Source organism: Pleurodeles waltl, chromosome 6 (assembly GCF_031143425.1).
Source record: "Pleurodeles waltl isolate 20211129_DDA chromosome 6, aPleWal1.hap1.20221129, whole genome shotgun sequence".
Lineage (NCBI taxonomy): Eukaryota > Metazoa > Chordata > Amphibia > Caudata > Salamandridae > Pleurodeles > Pleurodeles waltl.
The window spans coordinates 1,593,674,430-1,593,698,496 of NC_090445.1; the positions used below are offsets into that span (position 1 = coordinate 1,593,674,430).

The 24,067-nt window shown below is 43.2% G+C and overlaps 1 protein-coding gene across 1 annotated transcript in view; it reads right to left on the reverse strand.

Moving 5' to 3' along the window:
* The window catches only part of LOC138302177 (olfactory protein-like), a 38,170-nt gene that overhangs the window by 12,419 nt on the left and 1,684 nt on the right, over positions 1–24,067 (reverse strand). The window contains exons 2-5 of the mRNA XM_069242526.1: positions 23,052–23,191; positions 10,204–10,271; positions 7,716–7,829; positions 4,065–4,166 (exon numbers count right to left, since the gene is read on the reverse strand). Coding sequence (XP_069098627.1) covers positions 4,065–4,166; positions 7,716–7,829; positions 10,204–10,271; positions 23,052–23,191 — 424 coding nt within the window. The remainder of the gene's footprint in view (positions 1–4,064; positions 4,167–7,715; positions 7,830–10,203; positions 10,272–23,051; positions 23,192–24,067) is intronic.

Here is a 24,067-nt window from a genome sequence, read left to right on the forward strand (position 1 = left end):
AACCGACAAGGACGCCTTACGCGCCGCGTGCACACTTGGAGTGTAGTCCAGAAAAAATTGCAGCTCAGTGTTTCTATACACCACCGTGCGGCGGTCCCGAGCCAGACGCAGCACAGCATCGCGGTCACGATAATTCAAAAGACGAAAGATAACAGGTCGCGGCGGGGTCCCAAGAGGGGGCCAGGGGCCCAGGGACCTATGAGCCCTCTCCACCACTAGCATACGAGAAAGCTCACCAGGAAACAACTCAGCAAGCATTTGCTCCACAAAATCCTCCATCCTGCCCATGTCCGTGGTCTAGGGAGGCCGAGCAACCAAACGTTATTTCGCGGGGATCTCGCCTCCAAGTCCTCGTTCTTGGCTCTGATGACCTCCAGCACTCGCTCCATCTGCAACACGCGCTCTCTCTCACCGTGCCGCTGATCCTCCATCTCTGAAGTGCGCGACTCCAGCTGCTCAAACCGAGCATCATGCTCGTCCACCCAAGCCCTAATGCGGTCTATCTGCTCTGCCAAATGGTCCAACTTTGCGTCTATTCCGGCTAAGCTACTCTTAAGATCCATGAACATGGATTTGACAGAAGCCTCAGAAGGCCCATCCTCCATCTGCACCTCACCAGAATGCAGCGCGGCAGCACCTCCCTTCAGCCTACCGCCCTCGCTGCTCCGCCTTACCCATTGCGGCTTCCACGGAAAGCCCGGCCCCAGACCCTCCACCAGGTACCCAAAGGCAGGCGGGCCCGCAGCAAGCAAAGGGCAGCCGACAACTCACTGGGAATTCTCCAGGCACTGATCAGATCACACCCGCTGACAGCCGCACTCCTCCGGAGGTAATTGTCCAGCAATCGCAGCACCAACAGTCATCTTCTCAAGTGCACGTGGGGTAACCCAAATTCCTCCTCAGCTCTCCACAAGTACCAAGGAGAAGGGAAACAGAAGCTCTCCAGCACCTACAATAGGCAGCAGTAGACAACAGCAGTAGACACACCACCTCCACATGCGGGCCCGAACAAAAGAAAGGCCCCCGCAAGGCTCCTATCCGACCCGATCTGGCCGGCGACAATGAAGTGCAGGCCCCCTAAGCTGGGGCCCACTGCCCGAGGTCCAAAGCAAGGCCGCTTCCCACTAGGCCACAGAAGGTGGGACCTCTCCAGCCTGCATCTCGAGGGGGCCCGCACCGCAAAGGTTCCACTGCCCTGAGGGCCCCAGCGGACGTCCTCCAAATCGGGCCTCTCTGCTGCCGGTCCCATCTCCAAGACGGAAAAGGCCTCACAACCGCGACACCAGGCAGCCACGCGGCATCAAGCTAGGCCTGATCCAGGCCCACTACCTCACAGGGGTGGGGGGCTGCGGCCCAGCAAGACCGCCGATGGCCTCTCCTCCTTACTCGACAGGCCGCAGGGGAACTCACCCCCGGGCCCCGCAGCCATCTCCAAGGCGGGAAGGCCCTGTAGCCGCATCGCGCGCCTACAGGCAGCCGCGTGCCGCAAAGAAGCCGTGTGGTCCCGGGCCAGGCTCAGCCCGGGCTCACAACCTCACGGGGCCATGGTCCAATAAGACTGCCAAGGGCCCCCCCAGCCAGTGCCGCCCCTCACCTCTTGCCGACGGGGCCGCAGGGAAAACCCCTCCCCGGCCCCCACAGTAGTTTTGTGGCAGCCCAGCAGCTCCGAGCGTGCCGCTCCGCCTCTGGCCTGGCCAGACACCGGCAGGGCACTCAGCACCCCACCGGCTCCCAAGGCAGCGAGCCAGCAAATGCACGAACCAGGGGGGACCCGGTCCGTTCGCAAAGGCCTCTGGCCGGGGGGAGCACCTCCAGCACCTCCGAATCAGGAGAAATTAAGAATGTTAGCCACAAGTCCACCAGAGCCTCACGCTGTGACGGCCATCTTGCCGGCTGGCTAGCTCCGCATCCCCATTTTGTGCTATATGTTAATGTGAAATACATCCTTGCATCAATTTTTGGCTCCAGGATGCATTTAAACAAGTGCACTGCAAAGAACAGCTGTTCACTCTCTGTTCTTAATGTGTGTTCATAGTAAATATTTATAGTGAATCTTGATTCAAAGCAGTCATCAATTCTAGTGTTTTATGGGAAATGGATGCAGTATATACCTTCAATCGCCTTTTTTCTAAGAGTTGAGGACATAAATTCTCACATTTTGGATAGAGAGGTTATTTTTTTATGCAATACTAGAAACAAAAAAGATGTTTCAGAACATATTCTGTTTGATTGTTTATTTTTAAGGGCTCTCATATTTCATTATCTAAAACCAGTTTTAATTAAAAAAGGAAGGAGAGCACAGGAGGCACCTAAAACTATTTAATAAAATATGTTTTCTTCAGATAGGGTATGTGCAGTGTTTCAAGTTTTAAACGGGATACAAAAGCATAAATATTTTATTGTAATATATTCCTTTCTTGAGCAAATGTTCTATAGATGTAATGATTTTAAACAGTTTGGAATGTTAAGTTCTGTGTTTTATCTATGTATTGGTTATAAAGTGTTTATATAGTATCTTTTAGAGACGTTCAATCTAAATAAACTATTTCCTGAATCTGAATCTATAAAGCCTGATTGGTATCAATGAAACACTCCTGGGCTACGTAAGTCATCTTTTTACTTGGAGACCTTGCATGATTAAACTCAGTAGCCATTTACTGCAAAAAAAAACCCTGGGTCATGGGTTTCACAGAGGTTGGTTCTCACACCAATATACTACATATATGTAAATAACGATTGGCCGCCTAGTTGCTGTAAGGAAGTGGTCTGAAGAGTCATGTATATGGAGACAATTTCAAGATCTTGATCTTGGCTGAGACATTGGTGATAGAACTGTCCAGTGCTGCCTGAAAGAGAGGTACCTGCGCTTTATTATACCTGGAGAATAGGTAGCTATGCCTAAAGATTGCATGAAGGACAGCTAGCTGTGTCTTAAGGTGGACTGGCGGTAAGTTGGCTGTACCTTAGGCTGTCTGGAAGACAATCAGCTGTGTATTAGAGATGCCTGGAGGCCAGCTACTTGAGCTTTAAAGCTGATGCTGCCTGGTACACAGCTAGCTGTGTTTTAACATTGCTTAGAAGACAGCTAGCTGTCTCTTAAGCGTACCAGAATCACATCTTGCTGTGCATTCAGTTTGCTTGGAAGTCATCTAGCTGTTCCTTAATGCTGCCTGGTGGGCATCTAGCTGTGCCATAAGACTGACAGTGAGAGGTGTGAGCTTCACGTTTACCTGACATTCATGCTGTTAAAATTCATCATGTGAGAAGCAATAAACCACCCCCACTGAAACTACACCACTGATAAGAGTGCTTGCAGGTCAGTTAACTGTGCCTTAAGTCTGACAGAACTGACATTCTCTTTCTTGCTCTGTCCCTTCCCTTGGCCATCCCATCCACGTATTCTCTGTTACCGGACCGTCACACTCTATGTTTTCCATGGCAGAATGTGGGGTGATCTCTGATGTGGAGTTCTCATTTTGTTATACTGTTGACAGATATCTTGGATCCATGTATGGAGTAAAACTGATTTGTGGCAAATGGAAGCTTCTCTAACTGTTGTATTGAATATACTTGTGATCTGAAATCTCCCTACGCAGCAGAAAATAAACACAGCAGAAAATAAAGATCAGAAAAAAAAAAATTGAACTTTTGAAGAGGCATTTTGTTGTCTTTGTCGGACTATTTACTTAAAGCTGCTCACCTGGCGTCTAGTGATTTAAAAGAATATGTAAGATAAAATGCATTTGTAGTGCAGTGCGCCGCATCATTTATATGATAAGTGATTGCACTTTATCCATTTATCTTCTTGTTATGTTTCCCTAACCGCAAGTGTCCGATTGTTGTATATAGTAATTGGCTTCAGTGCTTTAAACCTGTATTTTAATAACATTTTTCCTATAGTTGCTATGTCGAGGCATAATAATGAATAGAGTGCCCAATTCACCATCCTCAAAAGAATGAGGGGTTGTGTTGGCCTTCAAAGAGCCATCTTTCTTGATTGTATGGCATTTTCCTTTGAATCATGCAATGGCCGTAATGAAACGACCGGCATGCATTGTGCTTACTGTCTCTTGGCAGGTGTGTGGCATCCCCTATTGCGAGCCCGACTGCCGCTATCAGCATCTTGAAGTGTGGTACGGCTTCAGCAGGGATCTCTGGCTTCCTGGCTGCACGCACAAATCATGAAGACAAAACAAACAGTGAGAATGGGATTCAGTCCCAAAAGGTCCAGTTATCACATATTTTAACACCAGTTTACTTGTCTTAGATGGTAACAACCTCACCTTACCAGGGAAAGTCCCTGTAACCCCACTGAGCCTGGGCTATAAACCGCATTTCATATGAAATGGCATACAATATGGAAAGATATATGTAATTTATTACATCAGTGAGATCCTAAATTGATCACTGGAAACTGATCATTATTTTTATCTAGAATTCTTTACACAGTTTATTGTTATCTCACACAGTCCTACCCTTCAATCTATAAACAATTACACATACAAAGTACAATGCAAATTATACATCAACGTATAAGGGATATAATACAAAGTATACATCAACATATAAAAATATATATGTATATCGACAAAATACTATTGATAAGAAAAGTCCAGAAAAAACTATATAGTGGAATCACACCCGCACTCCAATCTTTCTGCATTATTTATACACAAAGTGGCTGTAAAGCAGTTTCGTAAAGCACAGCCCACATAGTGCTGAGGTAGTTGGAACAAAAGGGCTCTCCAAAGGAGACCTGTCTGCATCTTTTCCTGGGGCCAGATCACCACGGCTGGGGTGGGACTGTGTCCCCCAGCCTGCTTTGCTGCATAGAAGACGTTTGCTTTGATAGTGGGATAATACAGAGGTTTGAGAGCCCTTTTGCAGCGGAAATTAAGGTGCCTGATTAAATGGGACAGTATCTTGAAGCTGTATATATATATATATATATATATATACACACTATTTAAAAAAGAACCCCCAGGGTTAGTCCGCAGACAGATACTACTGTATCTTTATCTTACCGTGTCCTGATGAGGCCATTAATTTGAATGGCCGAAACACGTCGACTTACATTTTGAGGAGTTTTGGTTAGAATAAATGAATAGTACACATTAAAAGGGAATGAACTGCAACAAATGATTTTGAAGGAAGAATATTTTTCCAACTGTGGTTCAAACTACCTCATTACCATGTGGACTGTGCCTTACGAAACTGCTTTACAGCCACTTTGAGCATAAATAACACAGGCAGATTGGAGTACTGTGGTGATTTGCCACATTATTTTTCTGGACTTTTTTGTTAATAGTATTTTGTCTATAAACATGTATGTTTTTATATGTTGATGTAGATGGTAACAAGGCAGCCTTCAGGAGGGGTGGGTGAATAACTGTAATAAAGAGACATTGTGGGTAGTGTCCCACCCTGCTAAAGAACACAAAACTACTACTGCAAAATGCAGGAGTATATGCATTCTTAAGTCAAGCAAGGACATTTAAAACACTTAAAATACACTTTCTGATATGCATATTCGAAGTAGAATTTCTACCAAATGGAAAATTCACTTGCATATACATTGGTGTGGGTGTTCCAAGGAAATCTAATTTATGTGCATGCTCCCTTTGGATTTCGTTAGATTTCATGAATGCTTGACAAGTTTGAAATTATGGAGATTGTAGAGTTTGATCTAAGCTTTAACATTTGATTACATTTGAAAATTGTAAAGTGAAAGTCTGTGCGTAGGGCCCAGAATTTAGAGGGGAAAGACAGATAATAGTTCTCTGCCAGAGAAGTAACTGTTGAATGAAGGGACTGAAGAATTAGGTATGATGGAAATTCAAGACTAAGGGATATGCAATGGAACTGAGAGGAAATGTAACCTACAACGCATGCCCTCTGACCTCTACCCTTCATTGTTGTATGTTAAAACATTTAAAAGTGTTAAGAAGCAGCTGTGAGATGACAGCATACAACAACAAATAGCAACAAACAACTGAGGCATAATTCATATGCCGAGTACAGTTGATTGTTTGCATATATTTGGAGAGCTTGAATGTTTACAAGCAAATTAAATATACAGCCTAGAATTACCTTAGAAAAGCCTTAATCTTGTGTAAGAGGAAATTGTTTAAGGTGGGGGTTTTACCTCTTCTGCAATGAAAGCTACTTTTCTCAGTGACTAACAAGTATAGTAAGTGTTACAATATCATTTTTTCTCTGGCTGTGTGACTGACTGTGCCATGGCTGTGTGTATTACTGGACGTGGAGCTTTGTTATTGATTGGGCTTTTTGCCATTTCAAGGATCTACAACTCAGCAGTGCTAACTCCTGTGCCTTGGAGAATGTTGCACCACTAAGTACCAGATCCTTTGCATTATTTATGAGGTTGAGCTCCATGTCCGAAAGCTACAGCTGGCAAACTTCTGGTAGCTCCTGTGCCCTTGTTTAAAGCCTTGTACCCAAAAAATGGTTACTTTGATTTTTTTTAGAAGTCAAAAGACATCATTAGGATTGCTTCTTTCTTTAGTTGGGTTGTAGCAAAATGAAGAAATGCTGTATTTTTATAAAAAGTATTTATTTTAAATGTTTATAATAAGAGGGTGATGAATTATAGTGTGGTAGTAACTGTGTTCACAGCAGTGAAGGCATATGGGGTAGGAAGTAAGATAGCGCTGAGAAGGAATGGGTGTATTTAATACTGTTGAAATTAATATCGAAAAAATGCTTTGACCTAAGTGAGGACAAAGGCTGAATACTGGATCACCCAACAAAGAGGTGGGAATAGAACAGAAGTAACAATGTGATTGTGGGAAAACGTGACAACCAGATTAGCGAGTGGTTCTTAAAAATATAGCTGGCAAAAGTAAGAATTTCTTTGAAAGAGTAAGATATTGGTCAAAACAACAGATAAAGGTATGGATGCTGGTATGGTGAGATAGGATCCCTACAAGGTGTGCATATTTGATCAAGAGAGGAGAAACACCAAAGAGCAAGATGTAAAAAAAAATTCTTATGACCTCTTCATATTACTAGCAAAACCGTAAAAATACTTAAAGGTCATAAAGTTCTGTATGATTTGACTTACCCTTGAAAATCACTATGTTTATGATGCTGTTAAGATTGCCAATACCAGATTTTCACCATTTTGTATTCAAATGTAACTTGGCACACCTTTCCCTTGTAAATGGAAAGTTACCTGCAATTAAAAACTACAACAATGTATGCACTTGCTATACCTGAAAGTACCAGCTCAAAGTACTACGCTGTGGCATTGATGAAAGTAAAGGGGGAATCTCCATGAACTATGTGAAGGATAATAATGAGAAATGCAACCACCCGTGAATTTGGACTTAAAGCCCTATCCACCAAAACCGGACTTTACAGCAAAAATGAATGCCTCCACGAAGCAGGCAGAAAGTTTCAGAAAAATTTACTTTCCTCAAACGCTTTCCAACTGTGCATGTGTGATGCACCATAGAGCACAAACTCAAAATAGAAAAAGTGTTAAACTATGACTAAGCATAGTGTTTGGTACTGAAAGGATATCTTTCTAGTACAAAGTCTGGGGTTGACATCAGACATGCCTACAGGCTACATGAACTTTGACATTTGTTTTTATATCTTGTCTGGTCTACATTATGTGTGCCTTTAGAGCCGTCTGATTGGTCTGTGAATGTTCATGGGTGTTGTCCTAAGAAGATTCCAAACATACGTACCAAACAGTCTCACCATCTTGCAGGCATCACCGCTTTCTGAGACACTTTGGCTGTACTCCAGGAGACTAACGTCAGAGTCCCCCTCAACAAATCTGATGTCACTCTTCTCGGGATCTAAAAATAATAAGGCAAACTGTAAGAAGTGCGGAGAAAATGGTTACTTATTTCATGAAATTAAACAAAAAGTAATTGTAAGGTAAACAAAAATCTGTAAAATAGGTTAAAAAAAATAATTAGCATGTCAGAATTAAAATTGCAGATTTGCTAAACATGCTGAAAATAGTATAATTTATCTACCAGAAACTAAAAATAATTTAGAGAGGTGACAGCGAATTTTTAGAAGTCTAACATTATGTTAATCATGGATAGTGTTGAGGTTCAAAAATGGCATCAAGCAATTATATACTCAACTTATTTTATAATTATATTAATCTCCGTATATTTTAATGAAAAAGTAGAAAATATATTACCAATCACAACCAAAAGCGCATCTTACAATTTCTTGTTTTATACAAAAATTGCTGTTGGAAGGACACCGATAAAGTTTATGCTGGAAAGGTATTAATTAGCCGCTGGCTCTGACTAATTTCAGCTGAGCATGAGTGAGGCAGTGCTGGATGGAAGAGGCAAGGCTTAAGCAGGCCTCTGAATTACTGGTTGGCAACTGCTTTAGGTGCTGACCTGGAGAAAGTTTATATGTGGAAGTAATGGGTTGGAAAGTATATACCAGCCCTCAGCTGAAAACAGACCCAAGGTGGTCCTGAGATGAACTGTTCTTAGTGCATGTGGACAAACGTTACTTATGGAATCGAACGAACAATCTGAAATGCTTGTTTATGATCAATTCATAAAACATGTAATCTTGGGATGCCCAGCATTAAGCCACTCTTTTAAGAATAAAGTGAATTCGAATAATGTAACTCGAATCATCAGTAGTTGTATTTCACTTTTTAAAATGGAAGCTGCAGCCCTTTTCACACTATAATGCTCTGTGGTCATCGTGTACAAAGGCTATAGGGGTGAAAAAACATGTCTGTCATCCTATGCCTGAGCTTGCCTTCCTGTACCTCTCTGCACAAAAAAGGCTTTATAAAGTTATGACACTAATAAAAGCCCTTCCTGTTATGAACCACTTACTGATGGTTATTGCACTAAATGCAGTATCTGAAGGACTGGACACGAGGGGTCACTGGCACAACCATGGGCCAAATTTATACTTTTTGCCACAAACTTGTACTAACGCAGTTTTGTGGCAAAAAGTTTTGCGCTGGCTGCGTCATTTCACAATGCCAGTCGGGCGCCGTATTTATGGAATGGAGCAAGCTGGCCCTACACTTGGGCTATCGTCTTAAAAAAGGACCCTATGCAGGTGGGGGTGGCGGTAGAGAAGGAGGGGGGTTGATATGATGTATCCAATAACAGGATTGTAGAAAGATAGTGGTATTGTTGTAATCCACTTTACGAATTACGCAGAGGCAGTTATGGATTTCCTCACCTTACTTCACGTTTAGGTCAGTGCCGGCACGGGGGGAGAAGCTGGTGCTATTTTTGCCTCCACCTGCTCTTTTCAGGGCTCTGCACAGTCCCTGTTCAACATATTTTGTATTACAAAAACCTAGTCTGTTAATTTGATAGATTCTTGATAAAGCAGGCAATGTCAGCTGCCATTAGATTGTGCCAGAAGCTGAAGTTGACTCAAAATGTGTCCCAAGACAACTTTTTTTATTTTTACAATAACATGCTTATGCTACCAGTATGCCAGGGCCTGCATGTTTATGATCCAGGCTGCTCAAAAGCTTCTGACAAGCCTGTATGAGGTTACAGTCAGAGGCACCGCAGAAGCTTACAGGTCTACAAAGCTTTAACTAAGAGCCTGTGGTGGAACTGGGGTTGGTGGAAAATTCCACACACTGACATCACTCCATGCACTAGCTCACTCATGCAGGGAATCGGGAAGCACAGGCTGCCACAGTTATGTTTAAGTTTCCATAGTAATTTGAGACCATGCTGTTTGATCCCCCACCCCCAATAACAGGCTATTCAGATGGATGCAAAAGTGTATGCAGTTGGTGTGGACGAAATTTAAATTACACTGCGCGATTTGCATTTTAAAAACAAATTACATTATGTTTTACACAAAATTCCCAAAAGTATACAATTTCACCACATTGCAAATTTGTGCTGCTGTTCATGGCAAAAGTATGGTGCAGGAACAACTCAAGCAACCAGAATGCGAGTGGCTGTTGTTCATTGCAGTTGTATTTTCTGCACAATTTTTTAGTCCGAAATGCATCCTCATTTCAAAAATTTAAGCATAGATGCCTTTTTTTTGCTAACATTTAGCTCTAAATGACAGATTTACATTATGCATGATTATGTGTAATGTTTTATATAATTTTTCTAAAATGTTGCCTATTTCTGCAAAAGGAAATTACACACATTTCTCACACCCATAGTTCAGAATAGACACCCTACAAGTGATATTTACCACTTTGAGTGTAACGGCCAGGTTTGACTGTATGGTAGACCATGTCCATCGTCATGCATCCTGAAGGTCTGGAAAATGACATAAATAAGCATGCATATTATTCAACAAAATATTGTTCTGCAAATTAAAGAATAAATAAGTAGGTACCTTGGGCCTGATTATGAGTTTGGATGTCCCAACATGGGACTGCCAAACTCACGGGGAGGACACCACCACCATGGCGGTGGCGTCACCCCCGTCCTATTACAAGATTTCTGACGGTGTGACCTGGTTGACCGGCAGAATCCTTTAAATGGAGCGTTCCCACGGCCAGACCAGTGGGAACAGTGCTACAAGATAGCACTCGGCTCCCTTAAAGGAGCTGATTGCTATCTCGTAGGACAGAGGGGGCCAACCAGCACCCTGGGAATGCCCACTCATTCCCAGGGGGCTGGGCAGGGGTGCTCTGTACTGCCCATGCCATGGGCAGTGCAAGGGCCCCCCCTGTGGCCCCCAGCACCTGTTCTCTGCCAGCCTTTTCATGGTGGGGAAACAGCCATTGAAAGGCTGGCAGAAAAAAAGGTTGTAATCAGCATGGCAGCACTGAGTTCTGAGCCACCCTTGCTGATTGCAACCTGGACTGTTGTTAGCCCATCAGGATCTTGGGTTCTGGTGGAGACAGCGATCTGTTGCCTGGCACACGTGCTAAACTTATAGTGTGGCAGTCAGACCACCACAGCCACAGTAGCCTGACCTCCACCACGAGTCTGGCAGTCTTGTAACCACCAAACTCATACTCAGACCCCTTGTCGCTAGTTTTAGCGCGTGAGTGCTCACCGGTTCACTAGAGATAACTAATATGATACAGTGAATACATCTCCATGTACTCAATAGTCACAGTGGAGAAGTATGCACTTGCCAATTGTGCCCCGTGGTTAATAGTATACTAGATATACCTGGTCACAGGTCCTGATGCACTTACTCAGTCCTCCTGAAAAGTATTAGTGTACTTGCTGACTAATCACATTGGGAAAATTAGCACTTACTCACCACCTTTAGTGGATTAGCGTGTTCATGGTCCATCAGTACCTGTAGATATGTGTGCATGTGCTCATTAATTTAAGTAAATATTTATGTCCGTCTCAAAAATCCCACAAAATAATTGTGCATCTGCTCATGAGCACCTGAGGTTAAGAGTACCCATGCTTATTAATAGCAAAGTATAGTGGCCACATTCTTCCTAGAGCTTATGCTTGTTTGTGCATATACTCGCTGCATGTGGTTTATCTGGGCCAACTCACTATTTCCAATTGACATAGATGTTTCATGTATCGCAGACAACACCTGGGCAGGTTCGGAAGTACTTTAAATCGTATCATTTAGAAGACTTGGTGAACCAAGTATACAGAAACTTGAAAGGGTGTATGCACTTGTAATGCTTCTGGAAAATGATACTTGCTAAAAAGCTCTACGTACAAGTTTCATTTAAAACACTTCTTCAGCCATCGGCCTTCAGTGCAGAAGAAAAGTACAAATATTTACAACAAAAAAATCCCAAAGCAAGAAAGACACTAACATAACACAGATTCATAAGATAGGTAGGACTGTCCAAATCCAAGAGGACAAACGTACCATTCCATGGATAAAACTCTGGAATGGGCTGCATTCTGAACATTAGGCTGATCACCATGTCTACTTGCCTGGTAAATATTGCACAGGAGAGAAAAAGGGAGTGTTCACCTAGAAATTCCCGTGTGGGGATTTAGGGCGACATGTACGAACTTCAGGTTTTGCGACTCGCAATTTGCGAGTCACAAAACCTGATGTACAACTGTGTCCATGACATTGCTTTCGATTCCCAATGGGTTTGCAAATGACCTACCTCATGAATATTCATGAGGGAGATCCCAATTTGCAACCCCATTGAGAATGGCCACCCTCACAGGGATGGTGGCCTGCTGCAGACAGCAGACCACCATGTCTGTGACTACTTTTAAATAAAGCAGTTTTTTTTTTTAATGCAGCTCGTTTTCCTTGAAGGCAAAATTAAATGCATTTCAAAAACAAAAAAAGAAAAGTTTACTTTTCATTTTTTCAGAACAGGCAGTGGAACATAGGACCACGGCGTGCTCTAAAAAAAATATTTTTGCTGCCATTCACAGAGGGGAAGGGGGCCCACAGGGAAACTGGTGCTAACTGAGATTGTTTTGCGACCGCATTTGCAGTCACAAAGCAAGCATACGTGGGACTGCGACTTGCAATTAGGAAGGGAATACCTCTTCCTAATTGCGTCAAAACCCCTTTTTGCAATTCGGTAAATAGTTTTCTGAATCGCAAAAATGGGTCTGTACATCCCGAACTGAATTTTGCGCATCACAATCGGGCCGATTCGCTGTTTGCGACGTGCAAAATGCTTCGTACATGTGGTCCTTAACCCCTTAGCTGCTGGGCATTTTCCCCCCCCAGTGCTGAGCCCTTTTTTGGCTATTTGGGGTAGTTCGCGCTTAGGCCTTCATAACTTTTTGTCCACATAAGCTAACCATGCCAAATTTGCGTCCTTTTTTTCCAACATCCTAGGGATTCTAATGGTACCCAGAGTTTGTGGTTTCCCCTGGAGGAGACCAAGAAAATAGCCAAAATACAGTGAAAATCTCGTTTTTTCCAAAAAAATGGGAAAAAAGGGCTGCTGAATAAGGCTTGTGGTTTTTTCCCTGAAAATGCCATCAACAAAGTGTTTCTGGTGCTGAAATCACTATCTTCCCACCTTTCAGGAACGGGCAGACTTGAATCAGAAAACCACATTTTTCAACACAAATTTGGCATTTTACTGGGACATACCCTATTTTTACTATTTTTGGTGCTTTCAGCCTCCTTCCAGTTAGTGACAGGAATGGGTGTGAAACCAATGCTGGATCCAGGAATGCTAAACATTTCTGAAAACTAGACAAAATTCTGAATTCAGCAAGGGGTCATTTGTGTAGATCCTACAAGGTTTTCCTACAGAAAATAACAGCTGAATTAAAAAAATATTGAAATTGAGCTGAAAACAACAGCCATTTTTCTTTATGTTTTACTCTGTAACTTTTTCCTGCGATGTCAGATTTCCAAAAGCAATATACCGTTTTGTCTGCTGGACTCTTCTGGTTGCTGGGATATAAAGGGCTTGTAGGTTCATCAAGAACCCTAGGTACCCAGAGCCAATAAATAAGCTGCACCCTGCAGTTGGTTTTCATTCTATACTGGGTATACAGCAATTCATTTGCTGAAATATGAAGAGTGAAAAATAGGTATCAAGAAAACCTTTGCATTTCCAAAATGGGCTCAAGATAAGGTTTTGAGGAGTAGTGGTTATTTGCACATCTCTGAATTCCGGGGTGCCCATACTAGCATGTGAATTGCAGGGCATTTCTCAAATAGACGTCTTTTTTACACACTCTCTTATATTTGGAAGGAAAAAATGTAGAGAAAGATAAGGGGCAATAACACTTGTTTTGCTATTCTATGTTCCCCGAAGTCTCCCGATAAAAATGATACCTCACTTGTGTGGGTAGGCCTAGCGACGCAACAGGAAATGCCCCAAACACAACGTGGACACATCCCATTTTTTTGACAGAAAACAGAGCTGTGCCTAGCTGTGGATTTTGGCCTCTAGCTCAGCCGGCACCTAGGGAAACCTACCAACCCTATGCATTTTTGAAAACTAGAGACCTAGGGGAATCCAAGATGGGGTGACTTGTGGGGCTCTGACCAGGTTCTGTTACCCAGAATCCTTTGCAAACCTCAAAAAGTGGCTAAAGAAAATCAAGTTTTCCTCACATTTCGGTGACAGAAAGTTCTGGAATCTGAGAGGAGCCACAAATTTTCTTCCACCCAGTGTTCCCCCGAGTCTCCCGATAAAAATGATACCTCACTTGTGTGGGTAGGCCTAGTGCCCGCAACAGGAAATGCCCCAAAACACAACGTGGACACATCCCATTTTTTGACAGAAAACAGAGCTGTTTTTTCCAAAGTGCCTACCTGTAGATTTTGGCCTCTAGCTCAGCCGGCACATAGGGAAACCTACCAACCCTATGCATTTTTGAAAACTAGAGACCTAAGGGAATCCTAGATGGGGTGACTTGTGGGGCTCTGACCAGGTTCTGTTACCCATAATCCTTTGCAAACCTCAAAAAGTGGCTAAAAAAACAAGTTTTCCTCATAATTCGGTGACATAAAGTTCTGGAATCTGAGAGGAGCCACAAATTTCCTTCCACCCAGCGTTCCACCCAAGTCTCCCGATAAAAATGATACCTCACTTGTGTGGGTAGGCCTAGCGCCCGCGACAGGAAATGCCCCAAAACACAACGTGGACACATCACATTTTTTGACAGAATACAGAACTGTTTTTTGCAAAGTGCCTACCTGTAGATTTTGGCCTCTAGCTCAGCCGGGCACATAGGGAAACCTACCAAACCTGTGCATTTTTGAAAACTAGAGACCTAGGGGAATCCAAGATGGGGTGACTTGTGGGGCACTGACCAGGTTCTGTTACCCAGAATCCTTTGCAAAACTCAAAAAGTGGCTAAAAAAACAAGTTTTCCTCACATTTCGGTGACAGAAAGTTCTGGAATCTGAGAGGAGCCACAAATTTCCTTCCACCCAGCGTTCCCCCAAGTCTCCCGATAAAAATGATACCTCACTTGTGTGGGTAGGCCTAGCGCCCGCGACAAGAAATGCCCCAAAACACAACGTGGACACATCAAATTTTTTCTTAGAAAACAGTGCCTACCTCTGGATTTTGGCCTCTAGCTCAGCCGGCACCTGGGGAAACCTAGCAAACCAGCGCATTTTTGAAAACTAGAAACCCAGGGGAATCCAAGATGAGGTGACTTGTGGGGCTCTGACCAGGTTCTGTTACCCAGAATCTTTTGCAAACCTCAAAATGTGGCTAAATTAACACGTTTTCCTCACATTTCGGTGACAGAAAGTTCTGGAATCTGAGAGGAGCCACAAATGTCCTTCCACCCAGCGTTCCCCCAAGTCTCCCGATAAATATGATACCTCACTTGTGTGGGTAAGCCTGGTGCCCGCGACAGGAATAGATCACACAACGGTCAATGTTGGTCCTTACATGAGGCAGCTGTTGACCCTGGGGTGATCCATTCCTGACGCTGGCACTAGGTGTAGGCACTCAAGAGGGGTAGTGTTTTTATCAGGACAGGTGAGGAGTCACTGGGTGGTAGGAATTTTGTGGATCCCAGCATATTCCTGTAGTTTGTGTGACAGAAATGCGAGAAAAATAGAGTTTTTATTCAACATTTCAGCTTTTCAGGGTATTCTGGGTAAGAAAACCTTGGGGAATCCACACAAGTCATACCTCTGTGGACTCCCCCGAATGTCTAGTTTCCAGAAATGTTTGGGTTTAGTGTGTTTCTCTATATGGCCGCCGAATCCAGGACCAAAAACACAGGTGCCTGCATTACAAAACCAGATTGTTTTGCCATAGATAATTTTGATGTCTCCACAATACGATTTGGGTGGTGGAATTTGGGGCTGAACTAAATTGGGGAGCTCCCAAGAGAGCACTCTCTCTCTCTCTGCTTGCCACCGCATTCAGCTGCTCTCTGGGTTGGGCTAACCCACTATTACCCAGTTGCACAGCTTGCGAAGGGACAGCAGGACTGTCCTCATCACCTCCCTCATAATGTACTGGAAGAGGAGTTATCGAATGGGACTCCTCCGACTGAAAAATCACTCCCAGAGTCTGCGCCATTGTCCTATCCCTCAGATGCTGTCTCAGTATCTGATGTCTCAGTCTCTGATCCTATGTCAGAGCGGTCCTCTATAACCCGAGTGCAGGCAGCAGTCATCCATCAAGATGCCATCTCTGCTATTGGCTAAACTGTTGCTCTAAAACACTAGCCTACGTAGACAGTCACAAAATCGATGGTGTGTGTGAGATACGTGCAACAGTAGAGGCCACCTTACCTGCGCTTTTTCCCTCAATCAGCACGTTCTTTCAAGACACTCAAAAAACACCTTGTCACATACCATTCGTCACAGTCTTTAGCACCTCCTGCGCCCAGTCCAACAATCATTATTGGTGCTCCCACTCCCTCCTCGTAGGATTCCCTCATTACCACCCAGCAAAAGTGCCCTTCATCTCTCCATAGCCGCCCTCCACCCCGCACATACATTTCATTGGTATTATAGCGCAGGTAATGGCTGACTTTACTAATGTACTCAGCTATTTACATAAAATACAGATTTGCTCTTTGCAGTAGGCATATAAACCTTTTGCGCTTCTTTATTGCACTAAAACTGCCACTAAACAAGTCTGACCCTTTTCCCCCCAGGGAAACCACACACATATTGACAAAAGTGATATATATATGACAGCCAACCACCTGAAACTCAACTCAAGCAAAACCGAAATAATCCTCTTTGGCCCACACAAAAACACCTGGGACCCCTCATGGTGGCCCACCACGCTAGGCCCTGCACCCACCCCCACCAACCACGCACGCAACCTCGGCATCATCCTAGACTCCTCCCTCTCGATGACCCAACAAATAAACGCTCTCACCTCCTCATGCTTCAACACACTCCGTATACTGAAAAAGACATTCAAATGGATCCCCACAGAGACCAGAAAAACTGTCACTCACGCACTCATCAGCAGCAGACTTGATTACGGAAACGCCCTCTACGCCGGCACCACTCTAAAACTCAAGGGCAAACTACGCGCATCCAGAACTCAGCAGCACGACTCATCCTCGACCTCCCCGGACACAAACACATCTCTCCACACCTCAAATCCCTCCACTGGCTCCCCATTGACAAAAGGATCACCTTCAAGATCCTCATCCTTGCACACAAATCACTCCACAACACTCCCTGCCTACCTCAACGAGAGTCACCTTCCACACCCCTACACGAAACCTCCGCTCAGCTGACCTCTCTATCACCTTTGTGCCCCGCATCAAACACACCACCACCGGGGGCAGATCCTTCTCCTACCTTACACCCAAAACCTGGAACGCCCTCCCAACCCACCTTCGCAAGACCCAAAACCTACTTCTTTTCAGGAAGGGCCTCAAAACCTGGCTTTTCGAACAGTGAACCTCCCAGCCCCTTTCGCTCCCCCCGCCCCAGCGCCTTGAGACCCTCACGGGTGAGTAGCGCGCTTTATAAATCTCTTTGATTGATTGATATATATAGATCTATCTATATATATATATATCTACATAGATATATCTATAGATATATTCATGTACATAGATATATCTACATAGATATATCTATATATATATATATAGATCTATATACAGTTCTATTTTTTTTTAGTTGTTGTATGGTTCCTTGGAGGCCAAAATGGCCCCCAGGGAAACCCTACATCATCTAAAAAAAATATTGCCCCCACAGGGGGTCACCCTGCCCACGGGCAACCCCCTGTATTTTTATTTTATTTTATTCATTTTTTTTAAATAAAATTTCCCCTGGCGATCGCGCCAACCCCCCATCCCCCCCAGGGGGCACCTACCTTTTTAAAAAAAATTTTTTATATGCCCCGGGGGGGGGGGGGGGGGATTTGGTGGGGGGGGTGGTGGCCTGTTTTCTGAGGGGGCCGACCCCCCCAAGTGAAATCCCTGGCGTCTAGTGGTGTTTCCTGGACCCCGATCGCAGAACAGCCAGGAAACTGTTTCAGAAGGCCTCGTAAGAAAGGGGAGACTCTCCCCTTTCTTACTAGGCCTTCCCGAACGTGGGGAAGGCCGTTTTACCCATCGAAGCAGGAAGCGGCCGCAAGGCTGGGGCGCGCTGACGTCACAAAGGGGCGGGTGGGGGGGAGACACGGAAGATTTCAGCTGTGCTGCGAGGGGGGGCCAGGAAACACTTTCAGGAAGGCCTCGTAAGAAAGGGGAGACTTTCCCCTTTCTTACGAGGCCTTCCCGAACGTGGGGAAGCCCGTTTTCCCCATCGAAGCAGGAAGCGGCGCCGCTGACGTCACAAAGGGGCGGGTGGGGGGTGGGGGGGAGACACAGAAGCTTCTGTGTCTCTCGGGGTAAGAAAAAAAAATAAAAAATCCTCTGGTGCGACGCACCTGAGGATTTATTAATACCCTTCCTGGTGTCGGCCACTGGTCGTGACCCGCACCAGGGAGGGAGTGTGGGCGTCGGCCAGTGGCTGACACCCGCACTAAAAAGTTTGCTGCAGTATTTTGGGGAACTGTTTGAAATACATGATGAGTTCAACACTATTCACAGTAGCAAGCTTTTTGTCATCAGTTCTTTGCTTCATTTTAGGGTCCTTGGTAGGTTTCCTGAGACGCATCCGACAATTGCATAGTCCGCTAATGACACCAACTCGTTAATGATTCTTTGTCATTGTCAGATGGAATAGGTTTTATCTATGGTTAAGGTTTGAGTTTCTGTTGATAGTGGGAGTTGCTCTGGAGTGGTAGAAGTGTTTTCAAGTTTACCATAATTTTTGATTGCAAGCACATAAGTTACTACTGACACGCATGGATACATCTCTTTGTCTTTCTTTTCACCTTTATAAATTGCCAATTGACATATGAAAGTCCACATGGTATGTTTATTTTATCAGTCTCCTTTACATTTTGCTATACTTGTACCCTCAGATCTTTGTAAGCCTATATACCAAAGTTGATGCCACTAGACTTCTTGTATTGATGTATGCAAGAAATTGAGAATCGCTTTATGTGAGATGGTATGCAAACACAAGCCGACAATTGCTAAGATGGAAGGAGTTGCAAGCATAGCATTGCGATTCGTTATTGAAGATCATAAAGAGGTCAAGAAGGATGAGAATTGGAGTAAATTGACTGTGATGCGCGAGGTGAGAGATTAAAGACATGCTCCTGACTATGGAGCTGCAGTGGGTTTATCGTATTGTGGAATAGTATGTTATGTGAACACTGATCATTCTATTTTTTTTTTTTAAATGACAGTTTTTTGCCGGATGTTATGGGACCACAAAATGACTGTCAGACTATGGTCTGGCATAAATGGTGTGTCCTAAATACCTTTGCAAAAATACCAGCCTACTGAAGTTGAAAATAGAAAATCTTCACCCCTCAGGATCCAAACAATATTTAGGATGAGGGCTGAGCAATGTTACATAATGTTTTCTCACAAGATTTTGTTAAATCCCATGAAAACAATCATTAAATTGGGCTTTTGTTTTGAAATGTGATTGGTTGGTATCTCGCATCACTTTTACAAGTCTTATAAAATGTCCAGTGCTTAATTTGTAAAAAATGAGTGCAGGGTCCTCGTCAGGAGGCCTCTGCAAGTTTCACAACCCATTGCTTCTACCTTTGCTGCAAATAACAGTGGCAACACAACTAATAACCATCACAATCCTACAAGTGTGACAATTAGGACTATTCCAGGCCCAGAAAGGTATATGAATGAACTGTGCAGCTGGTATTAATCACTTTCAATGTATATTGAATGAATCAACAACTATTGTTGTGTTCATATTGAAAGCAGACAAACAGCACCAGCATGTGGCAGACTGTCATAAGTGCCTGTGTTGACAATTAAGTGCTGGTGCTGAGGACCAGAAACCACTGGCTCAAATTAAGCACCGTAGATACCGACAGGAGAATCTTTTGTCTAGAAAATCTTTCTTGGAGAGACACTTTGTCTATGAGCCAGTCTCTAGCTGGTATTTCACTAGATTTGAGAATGAGGGATACATGCTCAGGTAAAAAAATGTCTTGTAATGAGTAATTTTGAGAAATGGCATTAATTTCTTATAACAGAAGCTTCATGAACTTCACCTTTGTTATTAGCATTTCTCCCAGGCCTATTTAGAACACAATATTTAAGTCAAAAAATATTTTGACAACAATATTGAGACAATCCCAGAGCATGTGCATGTGGTTTTTACAGGAGATCAGCGAGCAGTGAAAAGGGAGGTGAGATATGTTTGAATAAGGAACTTTCAAAATGTTTTTGGGCGGAGACCATTTTGGGCACTTGGAAAATGGGAATCAGTTATGTGGGAGATGTGAGAAGGAAGGATGTATGTGGAACTCTCTCTGTCTTTCTATATGTGTGCCCCTCCAGCGTACCTTGTAATGTCTGACTGGGTCTCAGAGAACTGTAGACAACACACACACTTTTAAGCTTATACCTTCAGCGGAAATCACATTGTAGGTAAACAGCCTTCTTTTTTTTTCTTTCTTTCTTGCACCAGAGGTCAGTTATCTAATTAGCACTGACACCAAGAAGAGTCTACTAAATGCACTATTAGGACAGGGTGCCAACCTCTTTCAGAGGAGTTTAACGTGGGCCATTTTACATTTCCTTTAATACAATGTTATGCTGTCTTATGTGTTGGGACAAGTTCCTGCTTGCCTCCTTCATTGTTTTAATTTCATATTTCAATTAGCTCATGCTTTGCACACTGTTATTTTAGTTTGTTTTGTTCTTGTCAGTTTATATTTTTACTGTTCATTAGTTATGTTTTTGTTTCCAAATACTTGTCGCAGAAGTCGATGAAGGGTTCATCTTGGCCCTGGTCTGATTTATTAGTAGCCCCACCTCTGTCATAGTTCTTTGCCTTTCTTTTTTATACTGGAGGTGGATCAGCTGACTTGGGCCATCACTTACAAGGCTTTCTTAAAAGTCCTGCCACCACAGTTGCACAGCCGATGCTCACAGCGGGCATGCTGCCACTTAGTCCTTGATTTGAGCCAGTGGTTTCCGGTGCTCGGCACCAGCACTTAATTGTCAGCACCAGCACTTATGATAGTCTGCCACATTGCGCAGCTTTTTGTTTCATTTAGAGACCACCACAATAACATTTGTTACATATTTAAACCTACACTATGACTGTCTAATACCTGTTGCCAGAGCCATTCTTTTAGCTTTGGGCACCTGGAATTATCAGAACTGTCACAGTTTTAGGAGCATGGTGGTTATTAGTTGTGTTGTTACGGTAAGTTGCAGCACTGATAGCAGCAACGGGTGGTGCAAGTGGAAGCGGTCTCCTGACTAGGGCCCTGCCACTTATAATTTTTACAAATTAAATGCTGGGGCCACCGTGCCAAAGGCCAGCCCATCCACACACATTCGCACCCGGATGGTGTGGTGCAAATGCTGCCAGTTATTGTAGTCTTATCCATATCCTATTGCAGGCTCACTTTATTCTAACTGAATCCCGCTGCATTCTCACTAACAAAAAAAACAGATATGGCAAAGCCTATTTTCCTTTTGTGAAGGTAACTTTCATTAAAGTATCAGTTGCATTTCCTTTTCTCATACCTGGCAGACTCTCCTACCGACATAGCACTAGCCACTGGCTTTCACATAAGACATTCCCACCATTCTTCAGCCTTTGGAGGTGGTGTTTCTCTTCTCGTGCATAACTCAATTAAAATATCTACTTCAATACTCTCTGCTTTTACTGTGATCGAGAGAGTAGCTATTTCTAAACACTCACTGCACTATACTGTGAATCCTGCTCTGTCAGTCCTATGTTACATTTTTGAGAAATCCTTATATGGCCTGTCATCCCAGGTGATGTTATTGAGAGAAAGAGATAGTAATGTTTTGAGCGACTATCCTAAAGAGGGTCAATTCACAAGACATGAACAATTCATTCACCATAACTATCCTGAACCATGTTTCTTCTGAGCCTGTTCACATCATGGGAAACGCCTTAGACATAATTTTGTCTTGTCCCTATACCCCAGTGGTGTTGCAACCATATTCAGAGTATCGGTGCTGCTCACTAGCATCAGATCAAAACAACATGTTACCAAATTTGCTTATGTTAAAAAATGAGCGAGCCCAACAACTAGGGCTAACCCCTTCAGCAGGTGAGTGTGGCGGAAGTATTTCTCCTGAAAGCATTTTTCTAAGATTGGGACCCACACAATAACGGAACACTAGGGAATGATCAATACAACTGAGTCTGTAATCTAAAGGTAAAGACAATACTTTATTTTCATGTTTTGATCTAAACTCTTCATTGAGCCTTGTAATCACTGTCTTCCTGGCTCTTGTGTCTACCAATATATCAGTTGCTAAAGGCATAACCGTGAAGATGCCATGTTTGCAAAACACCATTACGTAAAATCTAGTTTTCAAACAATTAATTTGAAAAATAAGGAATGTCTATTCAAATACTTTGATTGTTCTTTTTTTATCCATAAAAATTAAAAAAACTGATGACTGCAGGGTAGAGTTCTGCACTGATGATGTTGACTGGAAGCAGCACATGTGGTAAATGTGAGTGAGTAGATGGGTTAGTGTAGAATGCAGAGATTTGTGTGCTGTTTTGTAGGTCTGAAGATGATGGAGAGTGTAGAATTGTAACCATTTGTCAAGGTAACTAGACATTTGTCATAAGAGAGCTGCTAGGCTGATCTGATTGTGTCTTAAGAACACTTTCTACACTGTTTCCTGCAAGGCAAACAAACTTCCAGCTCAGATTTCTATATCAGGTTGTTTTGCTTTTGTATCACAAGGACCCTGCATGTCTCCAATGAAATGGTGAAGTAGTTAACATTTAGGTGGAGGGGAGCAGTAGTTTACTGCTAAGCATAAAGGCAGATTGGATATGGTCAGGTATAAGAAATGTAAAAACCGGAAAATGAACCTAACAATTCTGAATCTGTATTCAGGGCAAAAGGTTAAATCACTATTCAAGTATCAGAGTAAAAACGGGTCCCAGAAATGTCCACCAACACATGTAGGGCAAAATTAATTTTGACATGTATGCACACGCCTTAAACCAAAATAAAATAAGCTTTAAACTAAATCACCGTCCTATCCCATGTATAGTTCATACCCATAGCTCACTTTCTTGTCAATATGCTACTAGCTCTGTTCAGTGCTTTAGCCAACACTTACCCAGGGACGCCTGTGGCAGCATATAGGTCCCCGTCATCAAGTAATCTGAAAATGGTGATAGGCATCTTCATCATTGTCTTCATCTGAACAAATTGTGGACAGTCTGATGCCACTGCAACAGCATACCACTGCCCTAGAAACTAGACGGGAAGGGACAATAAATGACTACAGAATGAAGATATGCTAAAGCTGGTGGATGAGAACCACCTCTACCAGTGTCCATAAAACAAGCAGGAAAATTGCTTCAAACCAAGGGCATGGCAGTATTCTGAACTGGCAGCACTCTGAGCACTGGCTCAATAAAATAGCACCAGAAACATCTGCCTTTTTCACAGTACCTTTAAATGATCCCACGTTGATGCATCTGCTCAAAATTTGCCATGCAGAACCCGAATCAGAAAAGGATTGCATTTCTAGAGTTCCCTGCAGATTTGTCAAAATGTCATCCAGGTTATTGAAAAGTAGACCTAACGATATGTTTAAAGGGACTAACACTGTCACTGTATTGTGTACACATAGAGAGAGGAAAAGTGAGTGAGGGGGGCAGGTGCAGAAAAGGAAAGGGTACGTAATGGTTAACTGTGATAATATGGTCCCAAATTCCCATCATGTAGTCTATACACATCATATTCTTTACTCTTACACTTTTGAGTAATTCTACACTCTGATTTAGTAAGTAGTCAAAAGTAGTAGAGTTACTCAAAAGCGTAAAAGTAATTTACCCATCTAAATTACTCACAAGTTTGTTACTTTTGTGAATAAAATCTGCATTTTGTTAATACCCCAAGGCCCTTCAATGTGGTGGAGGCATGTATGTTTCACATTTGAAATTAATTTAGAGTATAGTTTTGTGAATGCCCACAACGTGGCAAACTTACTCAAAAGTGTAAATTGCTCAAAAGCGTAAGTTAATGAATCAGGCTCTAGGTTTCTAACTGGAATGGATGAAAACAATACTGGCAGAGATAAATCCACATAAGCTGCATTTTTGACACATAATTTAATAACTTTGCCAA